Source organism: Rhinoderma darwinii, chromosome 3 (assembly GCF_050947455.1).
Source record: "Rhinoderma darwinii isolate aRhiDar2 chromosome 3, aRhiDar2.hap1, whole genome shotgun sequence".
Lineage (NCBI taxonomy): Eukaryota > Metazoa > Chordata > Amphibia > Anura > Rhinodermatidae > Rhinoderma > Rhinoderma darwinii.
In genome coordinates, this window is record NC_134689.1 from 70,933,830 (window position 1) to 70,952,844 (window position 19,015).

The window sequence follows — 19,015 nt, forward strand, 5'->3', positions numbered from 1 at the left end:
TTCCAGTGCAGTCGCTCCGGTGCTCCCCACCGTGCAATTAATCGCTGCAGCAACAAAGAGCGTTGGAGTACGGTTGCACTGGAAGCCAGGGGGTTTGTCAGGTGAGCAATGACTTATTTTTTTTTATGGCATGTGGGTATGCCATAAATGCTTACACTGAGAAATCCTTTTTAAATTCTGAGTTTAAACCCAAAAACAATTACTCTAAAACGGATTTTGTGTATAAAGTATGCAAGGCTCGGTTCACACTGGTATAATGGCTTTTATCTTTACAAGATCCATGATAGATACATTATAAGCTTTTTTTTTTTTTTTTTTTTTTTTTTTTTTTTTTTAATGAATCCTAACCGGTCCTGATTTATAATGGATACGTCAGGTTTTCATATGCTTCTCCACTCTGAGCAAAAGGAAGTGTAAACAGAGCCTGAATTGTTTTCCTTAAAATATCTGGTAGGGTCTGCTATATTACTTGCTAAGTTCAATGGTTATATCTATGTCAAATTTTAAATAGTTTTATTAACTCTTTATTTACAGTAAGGAGACAGAGAAGATAAAAGATGAATTATCTTTGCAAAGAATGAAAGCTTTAGCAGAAAGCCAGCGTGTCTTGGAGCTGGAAAGGAAGCTGTTTACCATCGATAGGCATCTTAAACTCTACCAGAGTGAAAACATGAAGCTTCGTGTTGCCCTGGATGAACTGAAAATGAAATATGAGCCTGACGGTACAAATTAAGTTTTCATTTCAGATTACACGTTTAAAGCCGGCTCAGAAAAGTGTTTCAACAAGCTTGGTTACTTCACTGTATCCTATCACATTTTTGGAATTAGTATTTTCTACAACTTTTCATCACTCCACTGCTTTATTTTACTTTCAAAGCTTACATTGGGGCAAAACTAATTTCCAGTTTCATGGATTACATGGCATACCCCTTCTTTTTTCTTTTTTTCTTTTTTTTTAATTTAAATTTTTTTCTTTATTTTTTGTATTAATTTAGTGTGAAGCTTCGGATTATGATATTTCGTCATACTAGAGGAATAATAGGGATTTCTTCTCAACTTCCAGCGAAAAGGGGAAATAACACATGGCAATCTTAAGCTTTGTTCACACCATGTTGACTTACTATAGGGTCCGGTGAGGTGTCGGTCGGTTTGACAGGATCCGCAATAGAGGCTCCGATGCAGATGTGAATGTAGCCTTAATTAAATTTATAGAAGTTATTTTCTTAACATATTGCAGCTTTTTTCTTTTTTTTTTTTTTTTCCCTCTTTCAGAGATCTTAGGCAGTTCATAGGAGGGATTTACAACTGGTAATCTTTATTCTTGAAACTGACACCCTGGAAGCATTTCTCTAGATTCTCAATCTTTTTCTTCTGGGGGCTCACCTGCCAGAACATGGAAAAGCCTGCGCCTCACCATTGGTTGTCATCCATGCCAACATGTAAAAAAACAAACAAACTTCAATTTGTCTTAAAATTAGTTTCTTGAACCCAATGAAACACGAAAATAAGCAAGCACAAAAGGAGTCCGTTATGTTTCTAAACCTTAGATTGGTGCAGCCAGTGCAAGTTCTTTGCGGCATATATTCCCTTCTATCAAAACTGCCTAGCCAGTCGCGCCTTACCAAAAAGCACTGCTCTAGAGAGCTAGATGCCAAAGTCAGTTAAACCATGCTTGCAGAATGAAATTACCATTATGTGATTCTATTATGAATTGAGTTTTTTGTAATTTAACTTTGGAATGAACTGATTTACCTTCTGTGCCTTTATTAGTTATTTATTACTCCTATTATATTTTCCTATTTTTTAGAAATTGGTAAAGTTCGAACTCAGAGACGAAGACGGGAACAGCTTCCACTTGACTGTCCAGCTGAAGATGTAGCTAATAGTAAAGATCTGCCTGTCAATGTTATTGATCCTGTTCCTAACCGTAATCCCAAAGAAAAAGAAAATGTAGTCTTGTTGTCAGAAAGTAATTCCTGCTTTCCTGAAGTGAAACCTGCACCGTCTACAGAACAAGATGTGTCTAATGCACCTATGAGTCCAGACCAACCCTGCAGTACCCAACCTATAAAAAAAGAGAGGAAGAGAGTAAGAATAGCAGATGATCTAAATGACACGCAAACATTAAGTAATAAGGACTTCGCCATCTCCCCCAGGTCAGTGCCACCTCAAGTTATTGATCACAGCATTCAAGGAAGACCTAAGTCTTTTATCTGTCGCTTTATCAACTATACTATCCGGCTCTTTCTGTTTTTCTTAAACTTTGCATGGTGTCTATTTCCTATTTTTTGGCTGCCTCGCCTTAAAATTTTCAGTCCTTTCAAAAAATCGTGATTTTGTTTTTTATAAAAAATTGATTATTTTACCTTTTTTTTTTTTTTTTAAATGTGATTTGTAATTTAATTTAATATGTACACAAAATTATGTATGTTAACTCGGCACTGAATTTTGAGTATTACCAATATCGACTTCAGCTTTTAATTCTTAGCAAGATGCACTAATTTAATAAGCTAATTTTAAATGTCTGTATGCACTTTTTTTTCTCCCCCCCACCCCCTCAAGTGATTAAATTTTGTTAATGCCAAGAGGTTTAGTCTTGTAACCAGTGTTATTTGAAATCTTAGAAATGTATAACATGACAAAACTACTAGCCTTGAACAATTTTTAAAGAGGAACAATTATGAGGCCTTTTTAAAGAATTGTCAAATTATCACCTCTCCACCGATACGTTGTCTGATCGCTGGGACCCGCAACGATCGCGAAAAGCAGGGTCCAGGATCCCTCATCACTCATTGCTCGACCGCAGTGAGGAGGACATTAAATAAAGCGGTGGTTAAGTATGTGCTCTGCCACTCCTCTGTGTATGGGACTGACTGAAACAGTTGAGTACATAGGGAGAAAGAGCGCTGATCTTCTGGTACGAAATGTTTAAATATAATTTTTTTTCATGTAATGTGAGACAAAGTAGCATCAAAGGAGAGAATGTTAAGAAATTAAGTTCCCCAAAAAAAAAACTATTTTTCCTCGAGTAATGTAAAAAATAAATAAGTTAACATAATTGGTATCGCTGCGTTCGTAAAAGTCTGAACTATTAAAATATAGCCTTATTTAACGCGCACGGTGAACACCATAAAAACGAAACCATTTAAAACACCAAAATCGTTTGTTTTTATTGGTGCTTCGCTCCCAAAAAAAAGTTCTAAAAATGTATAAATAAATTACATGTACCAAAAAATAATACCGATAAAAACTGCAGCTCGTCCCACAAAAAATGAGCGGTGTGACGGCAGGAATCGATAGAAAAAGAAAAAAGTTCTGGCTCTCAGAATGTAGTGACACAAATCAAATTTTTTTCCTTTTAAAAGTGGTAAAAAAAAAAAAAAAAAAAAATATATATATATATATATATATATATATATATATATATATATATAATTTTGTATCGCTGTAATCATTTTGAGCCACGGAATAAAGTGAAGTTGTTGTTTTTACCAAATGGTGAAATTTGTAAAAATGAAACCCAAAAAACAATTGAGTAATCTCTATTTTTTCCAATTTCAGCCCTCAAAGAATTTTGTTTCAGTTCCCAGTACATTATATGATACTTTAAATGCTACCAATAGAAACCACTCCTCCCGCAAAAAATAAGCCCTCACGCCACTCTATTGACCGCAAAATAAGAGTTCTAGCTCTTGGAAGGCGTCGAGTGAAAATCGATACTGAAAAATCCAAAAATGTCTTCATCCTGAAGGGGTTCAACATTACATTTGTTTCTTAGGTTGATCTTAGAAGGCTTGCCCTTGATAAACTAGTTGTGTTTTCTTCAGTTAAAACCTCATTCAATTCTAAACTTTTTTAAGACCCTCAATACCATATGGTATTCTGTAGATTAAAGACTCTAAATGTCAATTGTTAGATACAACCTGTTTTTCATTAATCTATGCTGGTTATTCGATAATTTAATGCTATGTAATTTTCCAGTCCATCCCTTAGAATACCTTTTAAAGATTTTATATACCACAGATGTCAGACTTACCAGGCTATAGTTACCTGGTTCAACCTTCTTAAATATTGCTACATCAGCCGTCCTCCAAGCATTTGGCACTGACCCTCTTATGAGAGAGTCTAAGAAGATGAAATACAACGATCTATCCATTAGACCACACGATTCCCTCAATACATGTAGATAAAGGCTGTCTGTCTGTCTTTTTTTTTTTTTTTTTCATAGTTCAATGTTCTAAATTAAATTTTGAAATAACGGAGCAGTGGACTGGGGGACATAATCTGTTTAGGGGAAAAGTGGTTTAATCGACGATATAGGAAAGGGTAGGAGTAGTCAAACGTTGCCCTACCCCAAGAATTATAAAGAAATATTAAAAATATTTACTGTATAAATAATTGTATTGACACTTCTAACTAAGGGGAATAAATGAGCCATGACTAACTCCAGCAATGGCAGTGTTTGGTAATAGCGTTTTAACTCATAAGTTTATTGAAATGATTTATGGAAAGTCACTGTCACATACTTTTTATTTGTCTTGTTAGAGATCGTGGTTTGTCGTAACCTTATGATTTTATTTTTCTTAGTTAAAACCTAGATGGGTAATTTATGAAGGTTATTAAATGGTGACTTGTATGTGTTAGTAAGGAAAGCGTAGCGGACAATGGAGGGTAATTTTTAATCTAATGTCTGGAGGAGATATGCTTATGTAGGTAAGAAACAGGTCACTCTTAGGCAGAGTTCACATTTTTTTTTTTTTTGCACTCTTCTCTTCCTGGCGCTCCAGTGTCAGGTGACTGCTTCTCGCATTGCCGCTACGGACCGTGTCCCTTCCCAGTTATTAGGTGGGGAAACTGTTCCCCATGTCCACGATCGCCATTTCCCTATGCGGGCCGCCATATTTTTCGGCTCCGTCAGGGGGCTGGACTCGTGCTCCTGGCTAACGATTAGTGCATGGCAGTCATGTGACCACCGGCAAACAAATGCAATGGACTGGGTCATAATCTCCTGCTCTCTGCTTCTCACAGACGAGCGGAGACGCATCACAGAACCTCCCCATGGCTGCTACTGTTGGCCTTGGGACTACATTGTTTATTATGCATACTTGTAGGATCTGCCTTTGACACCCCCTCCTTCATTCCTAAACCCTTCTTAGACACAGAGCGTTCTAGGTATATGCTCCCATACCTTAATTTACTGGTTCAAAGAGTCACAGCCCTCCTCTTGCACTATATTGAGTGGACATAAAGTCACCGTTGTAACTGAGGAACGTGGTGACCCCTTTACTGCCATGTCAGACTCCACAGGTGAATCCTCTTGACGGGAACCTTTATGTAGTTCGCTTTGCCTGTTTTCACGTGTGGCCAAAAATTCTCATGTCAACCTCACCCCAAGTGAGATGCTTGCTGGACTCGAGGCCAAGCATTTGTGAAAGCTCACCCTGTGGCCGACCTATCTCGGACATGCCCAACAATGCCCATGCCTAATTCGCGAACCGAACCACAATGAGCTCATTCCCCACTCCAGGGTCATTGGTGACCTCTTCAATGTCACACAGTCCATGGGTTCACCTTGCCGACCAACTTTCAAGTTACTCTGTCTGCATCTTCTTCCCGCTGCAGGCCTCCTAAATGGGTCAGATCCGAGCGGTCTCGCCTGCCCTCAGTATCGCCTGCTTAATCTTTCTTCACCGATCGACTGCTTCGTCCCCTCACTCGGGGCCCTTGTCCAAGGGTGAATCCTTGGATTCCAATTTTGAAGTTGGATGATGAGCAATCTTCTAAGTTTTCCTCTATGGAGACCAGTCTCTACATCTTACAGATGTGGCCTCGTCTCCCCCTGTGGAAACTTTTTTACCACCTTTTGCCTCAGGTGATTGCACAAACCTTTTCCCTCACACTCAAAGTTTGAAGAGGTAGACTCCAAGGATTGGAAACATTCTGATAAGCTCTTTGCCCAGACCTCTCGCCTGGATCCTATGTATACTTTTCCAGAGGATATTTCCTCAAAATGGGCGAATGTAGATCCTCCCGTCTTTGCCAAACCCACTACTCTTCCTATGGCAGACTCCAACACTTCTGCAATCCTTTGGACCCCGCTTCATTGACTCTCTCGGTACTCCTTTTGAGGAGCAAACTAAGGCTTGTCCTGCTCCTAAACCAGGAAGCTGGGACCTCGCCATCAGGCTTCTCTGGTCGGCTTCGCACACGTTCACCAAATTCTATGGGGTGCATACCTTTGCATCCACGGATGCTTACCCTGGTCACAAGGTTGTTGGGGGCATCTGTGCAGTAGATGCTCATGTCCTTTATTTTCAGTCTCCACCCATGTGGACTACTTTGCGACGTCCCATGGTCTGTGTCCCCAACAAAACAAATAAGAAAATGGGATTCTTTTATCGTCCAGTCGATTGAGCTGCCACTTTTTTTTTTTTTTTTTCTGAAGTTCATATTCATAGGCAGACAAGGTTTTCTTCTGATTCTTATATTATCGTTCTATTACCCTATGTTCTGCCTCTACTTCCTATTGTTTCTGTAGAGACTGACTGACTAGGTCAGTGCCTGTAGGAGAGGCATATACTGTAGGACGGGCTAACGCTTTTTTTTTTCTTGGTGTCACACCTCTTAGTGGCAACAGCCCATACCCATGGTCTGTGTGTTCCGCCAATGGACTGGACGAAAAAATTTATTGTAAGAGTGCTCAAAAATCCTGTATTTTGTGCAAAAAAAAAATAACATCGAAAAAAAAAAAAATAGGTGCAAAGGTGTCCATAGCCTTAAAGAGGCTCTGTCACCAGATTTTGCAGCCCCTATCTGCTATTGCAGCAGATAGGCGCTGCAATGTAGATTACAGTAACGTTTTTATTTTTAAAAAACGAGCATTTTTGGCCAAGTTATGACCATTTTCGTATTTATGCAAATGAGGCTTGCAAAAGTACAACTGGGCGTGTTGAAAAGTAAAAGTACAACTGGGCGTGTATTATGTGCGTACATCGGGGCGTGTTTACTTCTTTTACTAGCTGGGCGTTGTGTATAGAAGTATCATCCACTTCTCTTCACAACGCCCAGCTTCTGGCAGTGCAGCACTGTGACGTCACTCACAGGTCCTGCATCGTGTCGGCACCAGAGGCTACACTTGATTCTGCAGCAGCATCAGCATTTGCAGCTAAGTAGCTACATCGACTTACCTGCAAACGCCGATGCTGCTGCAGAATCATCTGTAGCCTCTAGTGCCGACACGATGCAGGACCTGTGAGTGACGTCACAGTGCTGCACTGCCAGAAGCTGGGCGTTGTGAAGAGAAGTGGATGACACTTCTATACACAACGCCCAGCTAGTAAAAGTAGTAAACACGCCCCGATGTACGCACATAATACACGCCCAGTTGTACTTTTACTTTTCAACACGCCCAGTTGTACTTTTGCAAGCCTCATTTGCATAAATACGAAAATGGTCATAACTTGGCCAAAAATGCTCGTTTTTTAAAAATAAAAACGTTACTGTAATCTACATTGCAGCGCCTATCTGCTGCAATAGCAGATAGGGGTTGCAAAATCTGGTGACAGAGCCTCTTTAAGTTCTGTGTTTTGTGCCACCATTAGCTTGCATTCATAATGGCCTCCTCGCATATTTATCAAAAACTGGAATGGCTCCCAGCACCATGGAACTTGTCTTGAATTTGGTAAACAATGACTAAGAGGAGAATGAGTTTTTCAAACGCCAGTATAAATGAAGACTATGTGAGTACAACCAGACGTTTGGATATGCTACATGACTTGCAGCAAGCAGTTATCTATCAAGTGTGGTTATTTAATGGTGAAGGGAATGGATAGGATAAATATATTGGGTATGAGAGCGGCTGATCTAATGAGGTTAGGTTTTTATAAAAGTCTAAGAAGGAGAACGTAAGTTTAAAGGGAACCTGTCACCAGCATTTCACCTATTAAACTCTCCTCACCCCTCGCTGGCCGCTGCTGTCAAAAGTTCATTGCCGTTATTTCCTCCCCTAAACCTCTCCTCTGACCGTAAATAACGGTCTGCAAACCCTCTATGGTAATAATCGAGCAGGTTTGTTCGGCCCTCTACTTATGTACAACCACCACTGAAAACTGGCCCGCTCTGAATGCCGTCTGAGCACGCATGCACCCGTCACGTATGGTCAGATACGCTTCTTTCCTTGTCCAGGCCTCAAATCTAGTTACTGAGCACGTGCCGCTATGGTGTCCCGTTGTGCGCATGCACAGAACAGGACATTGATGCATGGTGTTAATATATTTTTTTTATTACTTCTGCAGTATAGTATGGAGCGTGACACGCGTCAGCAAACTTCGGCACTCTAGCTGTTGAGAAACTACTACTCCTATCGTGCTCTGACAGCCAAAGGGTTTACTATTCTAGCCGAAGGTTGCTGACCCCTGACATTACAATATTAATTTCGGGGATTATGTCAAGTGGGTAATTGCTGTATTTTAGCTGTGGACAGTAGACTCCTGCGAAAAGAGTCGAAAAATTCTGCTTCCTTATCGGTGTGCAGGTTTCAACAATGATGCTATTACTTGGGGAGTGATACTCTGGTTGCTAGAATAGCTCGTTTTAATTGGATAGCTAAAGGAGATTCGAGCTCTAATTTTATTTTTTCCAGCGGATCATGTTTGAAAATAAAAGCGGTGATTTAATTGGTTGCTAAAACGTATTGATAGACTTTTAGAAAGACCACGTCATATGTATGGTGATGGACATAGCCATATGGGTTATGGGGGGACGAGTTTCTATCCATATGAAACGAAGGGGCTTTAGTAAGCAATTTTATATTTTTAGTTAGCATTTTGGTTTTCAGTCTTTGATTTGCTCGGTATGCCACCATCGCGTGACTTGTCTAAATGCTGTAATAGTGGCATTAACTTGTTTCCAGCAAAGGCAATAAATGTACACTGTCCGACCAGATCTGTCCTGAAATCTCTTGCCATTCTTTCAACATAACCGTTTTGAAATTAGAATGACTGTTTACCTGTAGGTCGTCTGCTGGAGATACAAGCTGTGAACCAACAAAAGCTGATGAGGAGGGAGACTTGCGAAAGTGTGAGAGGAAATCAAGACCTAGAGCTCAAACTGTTCTCCATGTGTCTTCAAAACCCACCTCCGTAACACAATGTCCGCAGCAGTAGTACATTGTTCTGCTTTAATTTACCACACTCTCTCTCTCTCACACACACACACACACACACACACACACACACACACACACACACACACACACACACACACACACACACACACACACACACACACACACACACTTTTTAAATACAGTGACATTTTCTCTATTTTAGAAAGTGGTTAAATTGGGACAATGTAAGGGTAATGTATGAACCATTATTAACCTGTTTCAACTCTGTATGACAAAAGAACATTACAAGGGATGGTGCATTGTACTGTCACGAGATTGTTTTATTCCAGAATGCAGGACTGTATATAAATAGCTAATTTGCCTAGTCTTTGGGATACTCCAGACAAGCAAGCAAGGGAGAGTTTTTCCTGTGTTTCAGAGGTAACCAGCAATATAGTAAATTCTGACTTCATACCGACCTGCGTGTTAATGTTACTAAGGATGAAAAGTACTGCAACTTTGTAATAGACCTGGTTTCAATACCTTACCATTCCAAAAATCTCTTGTTTCCGGCCAGTGGATGGAAGTATTCATTGTTAATATGTAGAGGTTCAAATCCTGCCTGATCGTTTCCAGCTGACACAGGTTTATGGCTCAAAGTGTGTGGTTGCATTCACACATGGCTGTAGTTTGCCACATGGCCAAAACACGCAGCAAAACAGCATATGAATTTACAAGTTACCCCTTTTTTTTAATGCGTTTTCTGGGTGCTGCTCAGTAAACCTAAGGATACTTATGAAGGCCGCTCTCTAGTAATCAACCAGAAACCTGTGTTATTGGACTTTTAATGGGATCTGGTTTAGTCGCTTGATGTAAAAAAGAATGTTTGTATTCACTGACAGAAAGCAAATGTTCTGAGGGACTTGAACACAAAGTTGCATATCTTCTCATTTATACAGTGATTAAAGAGGTTATCTGTGAGACCTTTTAAAATTGGCAGCAGGGGATGGTGTTAGATAATAAGCTAACAAACTCACCCCTGGAAGTCTGATCCCCAGCCAGTGATGAGGTCTCGATCTCCACTTCTCCCGTCCTGGCGTCTCCTGCAGCGGTCACGTCTACCATTCTGTCAGAGGCCAGATATTTGCTACAGCAATACGTGACTGTTGCTTTTGGGATCAGAGCAGTGGAGAATGGGACCTTAGCGCTGGAGCGGGGGCACTCCAGGAGGTGAGTTTCTATTCGTTTATTTTGTAGCACCAGTCCCTTCCCTGCTGCCAATTTAAAAAAGCCTGGATAATCTCTAAGCTTTACTTGTAACAAACAAAAAAAACACTTCACATTTATCAAAATATTGTATTCGAATACTGGATCTTCAATTTATTTTATTTAATACCCGCGGCAGAGCACACTTCTATTGCTGGCTTCATGCATTGCTGAATTTTAATAAATGATCAATGTTTTGTTTGAAATGTGCACATAGTTTTACATTTTTGTAGTAGTCTTCAAAGCTATTGAATACGAGACATGTAAAAGAAGGGACCCCCCCCCCATACTTATTGTTTCAGTGTTCCATGCATTGTATTGCAGTACCCAGCAATGTGTAGACTTTGTCTTTTTTTTGTTGAGTAGAAGATATCATTAATTTTATACATGAATTTCTCTTAATTTCTGTGTATTTTTATGTGTATATTTGTGTATATGTTAAGATTTTTCTTAATGTGCCCCACTTTCCTTGTGATAGATTTTTCAGATTTTATGCACTCATGTAGCCCCATGGATTGTATATTCACTGTATAGGTGTATTCTGTCTGGAAAGGTTAATTTATTATTCGCTAAGGTCCAGACCTGTATACGACAGACTTTGTTTTCTGCAAGAAAGCTGAATTGCTCTGTATGAATAAAATTATTTCTGGCAATTGTATCATTTTTCAGTTTTGTTTTTTTTTTTGTTAAAATGGTATTACATTTGAATCACCTATTGGTTAAGTTTTTATGTTTTACTTTGCTCTCTAGTACAGCGAAAGTTCACCTTTTTTATTTCAGAATGATATTATAGAAAGATATTTTTATCTACTATTTTTTGATATCTCAGAACATATGCTTTGAATTGAATTAAATATGAAAAATACAGTAAAAATACCATTGTAATCCCTAAAACCGCAAGTTACTAATAAAATTATTCTATGAAACCCACAAACCTCAGACCTGATAAATAGCTTACTTATGGTAGACTTCAAAAATCAGACCGTGCATGACAATCTCTTACTATCAAAGCTAGAACCAGCCCCGTATCTTTCATGGATCTAGAGATCTCCCTAGTCATTGTGCCAATTGCTCTGCTTGATGATGTTTAGGCTGACAGCTCTGGGGCGTGTCCTTCGTGCTGCAGCTCTTCCCCCCTCCCTGTCATAGCTTGTATAGGCGGATTGTTCTGTTTCACTGCTTCTGCCTCCTCTCTAGGAGAAGCTTTGAAAATGGCCAACCCTATATAACTTAACCCCTTAACTACATACCATGTACATGGTAGCCATTAAGGGGAAGTATGGAGCGGGCTCAAGGCCTGAGCACGCTCCATACTCAGCAGGTGTCTGCTGTGTAATACAGCCAATACCTCACTGCAAAAGGCGGAATCAACTATCACTTTGACTCTGCCAGTTTAACACCTTAAATGCTGCACTCAATCGTGACCGCTGCATTTAAATTGTTCAAATTAGGGGGCTGCCGATGGTTGTCATGGCAGCCTGGGGTCTCATGAAGACGCCCAGGTCTTCCATCTTTGTACTGTTCTTGAAGCCCTGCCTCTGTTTAATTTTTTTTTTTTTTACTGCCAAAGTTTTTTTTTTTGTTTTTTTTTCCCAATTAAAAGTTTTATTGGTTTTAATACAGTTACAAAAACATACAGAAAAATTGTGTCCTAATAAAGGAACATGACAAATAGGGCGCAGCCTTAACAGTAGGGTAAACATCACAACCCATCAAGGGCACACACCACAACAGCCATCCTAACGGAAAGGAGTGATACTGAAAAGGAAGTGGTGAGCAAAACCGTGTGCGATAAGTAATCTTCCCGTACATCTTGAAACGCCATAGCATGTGAGCATCCGCACAGGATGCAAATCACCACTCACAATAGACACCAGAAGAAAGGGAAAAACAAACAAAATAGAAGACAGACCAGGTAGGGAAGAAACCGGGGTAGTTTGCGGTGAGCCTGGACTCCAGCTCCGGATAACACATGGATACGTAAAAGCAAGAAAAGGCAGCCATACACTTAATAAACACCTGAGTGAACCAAGCAGGCCAGCAATCCCCTTCACCCCCGCATACAATCTCCTCACAGACAAAATCTCGTGGGGAGGGAGGGGCACTGGCCTCAGGGCACTACAGTGCGGTAGGTGGGAGAGGAGAGGGAGGAAAGCCATGGAGACAACAGCTATATATCGTGCAGAGGCAGCCGGGGACTGAGCCAGGAAGTGTTCCATACGTTGTATCAAGGCAACCTCCTGAAACCAATCATCCAGTGGTGGAGCCGCCGCCTTCCACTTGCGTGGAATAACTGATTTAGCAGCCTGAAGGAGGTGCCTAATTAGGGAGCGCTTGTAGATGGATAGTGGCACAGGGAACGTAAATAGAATGGCCGCCTCGGGGGAGCTAGGGACCGAGACCTCCAGTATGATTTGAAGAATTGCCTCCCAAAAATTCCGTAGGGAGGGGCAACTCCACCAAATATGGGCCATGGAGCGCCCCACAACGCCAACATGTGTCAGGTACAGACTGGTACCATTTATGTAGGGCAGAAGGGACCCGATCCCACCTAGAGAGAATTTTGTAGCTGGTTTCCTGGGCTCGTATCTCGATCGAGGCTTTCTGAGACAAGTGAAAAGATCGCCTCCACTGTGTGTCAGTAAATGTCATGTTCAATTCAGCCTCCCAAGCCTTACAGAAGGATGGGAGGTGAGGGGATCGCTGGATTAGGAGTAATTTAGAGTGTAGAGATAGCATGGGCAGGGGGCCGGGTGGAAACACACAAACCCTCAAAGTCCGTAAGTGGGCGATGAAGGGGAGCCTGGCGTTTAGTAGCACTATAGAAATGTTTTAATTGGGCGTATTGAAATATGTGACGGGGGCAGGGCATTTAGATCGGGCAAATAGTTAAAGGGAGCAAAGAAGAATCAGAGAGGACCTGAGTGATCTACATGGGATTAGTGGAAGACCTGCCTAAGAAGGAGAGACGTGCCTCCCCAGCAGGAAATGCTGGGTTGTCGGTAACAGGGATCAATGACCCCAGTGGATCCACGAGCGAACCCCCCCCCCTTACCAGAAGAGCGTAGTGCCAGGAGGGTATGAAAAACAACAAGGGAGTCAGGTCTCTGTTCCCAGGCAGGATCCATGGCAAGGTAGAGTGGGTACGGGCACAGAGCCTCTGGGCCAACAACCCAGAGGTTAGAATCAAGATTATGAAAAAAGTAGAGAACACGAGCATGAGTCGACGCCAAATAATAAAGGCAGACCAACCCCACCTGCATCCCTGGAGCGAGTGAGAGTTGTCCTACTCAGGCGGGGATGACCCGTTGGCCAGATGAAGGATCCAAAGCACTGTTGGTTACGCAGCCAATAAGAGGGGATGGAGATTGTCTGCAGGAGATACAGCAACTTGGGGAGGAGTGACATTTTAATGATATTAATACGGCCAAACCAGGAGAATTCCTTTTTATGCCATGAAGCGAGATCAGTGCGGAACTTGCCCAGTAAAGGGGCAAAGTTATTAGTAAACAGTTGGGAGAGGTCAGAACTTATACGCACTCCTAAATACATGATACCCCTAGAAGGCCAGGAAAACGGGAAATTCCTTTTGAGGAGTGATAGTGTCGAGGGCGGAAGAGATACATTCAGAGCCTCGGACTTGAAGTTAAGCTTAAAGTTGACCCATGATCCAAAACGGGCCAGCTCGGACATCAACGATGGGAGAGATACATGCGGGTTCGTAAGATAGACCAAAAGGTCATCAGCAAATGCAGAGCACTTATATTCCGTCCCACCTATGAGTATACCATTAATATCCGAGCTGCCCCGGATGGAGGCCATGAGATGCTCAATGACTAGGACGTACAGCAATGGGGAGAGGGCAACCCTGTCTGGTTTCATTATGGCTGATTGCAGTAGGACAAAAGGACCAACGGCGCTGCTAGTGAGGATGTCGAGGTAGAACGGACTTGAATTAAAGGTATTTATTGCAAAAGACAGGGCTACGCGTTTCAACGCCGAACTGGCGTCTTCATCCGGCCAATACACATGTTGCGATACACACACGTTTAAATACAAAGGGAAATGAGGACTAATTGGCGAACAACACAAACAAAGAGGGAGAAAAGAACCGCCAATACGGGCGGGTCAAGGGTCAGACAGAGCACATTATGCAAAGCGTTTTTTTCAACAAAGCGGAACATGCTTAATAAAATATAAAAGAACATATATAATAACATATAAATATATTATGCAAGAGAAGGTGGTTTGGATCCAGCGTGGCTGCAACTAAAAAGGAACTTGTTCCAAGTTTAATGAAAATTGTATTCAATTAAAAGAGGTCGATCGGAATGATGTCCTCAAGTGCTGGGAGAGAAGTGAGAGGATGGAGGAAGCCTACGCGTTTCAAACGCTAGCTGCGTTCTTAGTCATGGCTGGGATGAACTGACTGCCATGTCTGGGATGTTTATATATAACAGGTCTTAACCCCTACCCGCACCAGGACGTAACTGTACGTCGTTGCGGGAAGTTACTTCCCGCACGAGGACGTACAGTTACTGAGTTAATCCCGGTGCACACTGTCGGCGACAGTGTGCACCGGGAACCAGGAGGTCAGCTGTCGCCGACAGCTGACACTCCCCTCTTGCCGGCCAGCGGTCCTTTGCCGCTGATTTCGGCGCATTAACCCCTTAAATTCGGCGATCGGGTGCAATCGCCGAATTTTAGGGGTTTCTAACATATCGGCAGACCCCCGTCCGAAATCGCGGGGTCTGCCGATAGTTAGTATGGCAAACGGAAGCCAAACAATGGCTTCCGGGTCTGCCATGGACAGAAGCCCATCAGGACCAACCTTCGGCTGGTCCTGATAGGCTTCCTGTCAGAGTGACAGAAAGTCACTGTGCCGTTCCCGATGCACACTGTCGGCGACAGTGTGCATCGGGAACTTGGAGATCAGCTGTCCCCGACAGCTGACACTCTCCAGTGTTGCCGATCAGCGGCTCATCGCCGCTGATTTCGGCAATTAACCCGTTACATGCGGGGCTCGATTGCGATCTCCGCATGTAGCGGGTTTGTAGCGCATCAGCAGCCCCCATGCAATCGTGGGGGCTTCTGATGCTTGTGATGGCACCCGGGGGCCAGACAACGGCCCCCAGGTCTGCCATGTATGTCAGCCTATGAGGATCAGCCTCTGTTGATCCTCGTAGACCAACTGTCAGAGTGACTGACGTCACACTGACAGTTGGAATACGTTACACTACCTAGGTAGTGTAATGTATTCTAGCAGTGATCAGAGCTGCAGGTCAAAAAAAGAAAGTGTAAAAAGTAAAAAAAAAGTTAATAAACAAAAATATAAAGTGTAAAAAGTAAAAAAAAGTTAATAAAAATGTTTTATAAAAGTGTAAAAATAAAAGGTTTTGTTTTCCTATAATAAGTCATTTATTATAGGGAAAAAATGAAAACGTTAAAAAAAAGTACACATATTTGGTATCGCCGCGTTCGTAACGACCCAATCTATGAAACTATAATGTTAATTTTTCCGCACGGTGAACGCCGCAAACAAAATAAACGGAAAACTGTCAGCATCGCTATTTTTTGGTCACCACCCCTCCCAAGATATAGAATAAAAAGTGATCAAAAAGTCGCATTTACCCCAAAATGGTACCAATAAAAACTACAACCCGTCCCGCAAAAAACAAGACCTCCCACAGCTTTTTTGACGAAAAAATAAAAACGTTACGGCTCAAAATAGCGTGTCCCAGAAAATAAATTATTTTATAGAAACTTAATTTTATTGTGCAAACGCTGCAAAACGTAAAAAAATCTATACACATATGGTATCGCCATAATCGTACCGACCGGCAGAATAAATTAAAACGTAATTTATTGCGCACGGTGAACGCTGTAATAAATAAAGAATTTAAAGCGCCAAAATCGCTGTTTTTTGGTCACCTTAGCTCTAAAAAAGATCCTGAGGGGCCAAAATCTCACTATACCCCTAGAAAAATTCCTTGAGGGGTGTAGATTCCAAAATGGGGTCACTTTTGGGGGGTTTACACTGTTTTGGTCCCTCCGGGGCGTTGCAAACCCGACATGGCACTGAAAACCAATCCAGCAAAATCTGCGCTCCAAAATCCAAAAGGCGCTCCTTCCCTCCTGAGCCCTGCTGTGGGTCCAAACATCAGTTTACGACCACATATGGGGTATTGCCGTAATCGGGAGAAATTGCTTTACAAATTTTGGGGTGCTTTTTCTCCTTTATTCCTTGTAAAAATGAAAAAATTCTATGTTTCCACAGAAAAATAGGTGATTTTCATCTTCACAGACTAATTCCACTAAATTCTGCAAAAAAACTGTGGGGTCAATATGCTATCTATACCCCTAGAAAAATGCCTTGAGGGGTGTAGTTTCCAAAATGGGGTCACTTTGGAGGGGTTTCGGCTGTTTAGGTACCACAAGACCGCCTCAAACCTGACATGGTGCCTAAAATATATTCCTAAAAAAAGGAGGCCCCGAAATCCACTAGCTGCTCCTTTGCTTCTGCGGCCTGTGTTTCAGTCCATTAGGACACTAGGGCCACATGTTGGATATTTCTAAAATCTGCAGAATCTGGGCAATAAATATTGAGTTGCGTATCTCTGGTAAAACCTTCTGTGTTACAGATTTTTTTTTATTACAAATGAATTTCGGCAAAAAAAATGAAATTTGTAAATTTCACCTCTACTTTGCCTTAATTCCTGTGAAACGCCTAAAGGGTTAAAATATTTTCTGAATGTGGTTTTGAATACCTTGAGGGGTGCAGTTTTCAAAATGGGGTGATTTATGGGGACTTTCTAATATATAAGGCCCTCAAAGCCACTTCAGAACTGAACTGGTCCCTGAAAAAATAGCCTTTTGAAATTTTATTGAAAATATGAGAAATTGCTGCTAAAGTTCTAAGCCTTGTAACGTCCTAGAAAAATAAAAGTACGTGAAAAAAAATGATGCAAACATAAAGTAGACATATGGGGGATGTTAACTAGTAACTATTTTGTGTGGTATTACTATCTGTTTCACAAGCAAATACATTTAAATTTAGAAAAATGCAAATTTTTGCAAATTTTTGCTAAAATTTGAAGTTTTTCACAAATAAATATTGAATTTATCGACCAAATTTTTTCACTAACATAAAGTACAATATGTCACGAGAAAACAATCTCAGAATCGCTTGGATAGGTAAAAGCATTCCGGAGTTATTACCACATAAAGTGACACATGTCAGATTTGAAAAAATAGGCTGTGTCCACAAGGCCAAAACAGGCTGTGTCCTAAAGGGGTTAATTGCATTCCAGGCCATCTAGCCATGTACAGCACTTTTACCAAAAACTTTCAAAATTACATACTAGACATCCTTATGTTTTTGATGACAAACAACTACTTTCAGTTCAATGACAAATTCTACTTACAATTAAGAGGGGTATCGATGGGAGCAAAATTCTCCCCATCAATAGCCAACTTAACTATGGCATGGTGGGAGGAACAGTATATTTTTTCAACTAATAACCCATTTGGACATAACATAGCATGGTTTGGTAGATATATCGACGACCTCCTATTTATATGGAGGGGTGACATTTCAAACATTCAAAGATTTATCGATTTTCTAAATTGCAACCCATACAATTTACATTTCACCCATAACTTTGATAGAACCACAATAACATTTTTAGATTTAGTCTTGGAGGGGAAAATAGGGTCAATTATACAAACCAAAACCTTCCGTAAGCCTACTACTGCCAATACCATACTACATGCCAGTAGTAATCATGCAAAGAAAACTCATGGCCATCCCAGTTGGTGAAATGTATAGAGCAAGAAGAAACTGCAGCTCAGAAGAACACTATACAGAAGAACAAAAACAAATACAATTAAGATTAAAAAATAGGGGTTAGCCAACATGGTCTCTCAACCGGGCCAATCATATCACCAGAAGAATCCCCAGAGTTGATCTTCTTGAACAGTCTCACAAAAAGAAAAAACTAGACCCTAACACACCAGTTCTAGTATTACAACAAAGCAACCAGTTTAAGGAAATTAAACAAATTATAAACAAACATTTACCCATCTTGACGGAAGACGATGGACTACGGTCCATTCTACAAGGAGGTTGTAAAATAGTGGCCCGAAAAGCACCCACATTGGGTAACATCCTTTCTCCGTCTCTCTTCGTGTCAGAAGAAAATACAACAACCTGGCTAGAAAATAAGGGCTTCTATAGATGCGGTCAACACCCATGTAAAACATGCACCATAGTCCAGCCCGTCAAATCTTTTTCAAACTCAAACAATTCCGAAACGTTCAAAATACAGAATTACATCAACTGTAATACTACCTCGGTAGTCTATGTAATTGAATGTACTATATGCAGCTTAAAATACATAGGCTGCACTAGCAGAAAATTTAAAACTCGTATCCTAGAACATCTAGGCTACATAAGGAACCCCAACATTTGTAATATATCGAATGTGGCAAAACACTTTATATCATGTCACAACAGAACAATAAAATCATTAATATGCTATGCTATAGAAAAAGTACACTCCCCAAAAAGAGGTGGTGATCTTCAGCACAAAGTCCACCAGAGAGAGGCCTTCTGGATATATAGACTCAACACCAGAGTCCCCA

At 41.1% G+C, this 19,015-nt stretch overlaps 1 protein-coding gene across 5 annotated transcripts in view; it reads left to right on the forward strand.

The window, feature by feature from the left end:
- Positions 1-11,030, forward strand: part of SPDL1 (spindle apparatus coiled-coil protein 1) — a 70,801-nt gene extending 59,771 nt beyond the window's left edge. For all 5 annotated transcript variants that reach the window (XM_075856398.1, XM_075856399.1, XM_075856397.1 and 2 more), the window contains exons 10-12: positions 535-722; positions 1,808-2,156; positions 9,014-11,030. In XM_075856398.1, the coding sequence (XP_075712513.1) occupies positions 535-722; positions 1,808-2,156; positions 9,014-9,164 (688 nt within the window). In that variant the 3' untranslated portion in view covers positions 9,165-11,030. The remainder of the gene's footprint in view (positions 1-534; positions 723-1,807; positions 2,157-9,013) is intronic.
- Positions 11,031-19,015: the final 7,985 nt, after the last annotated feature.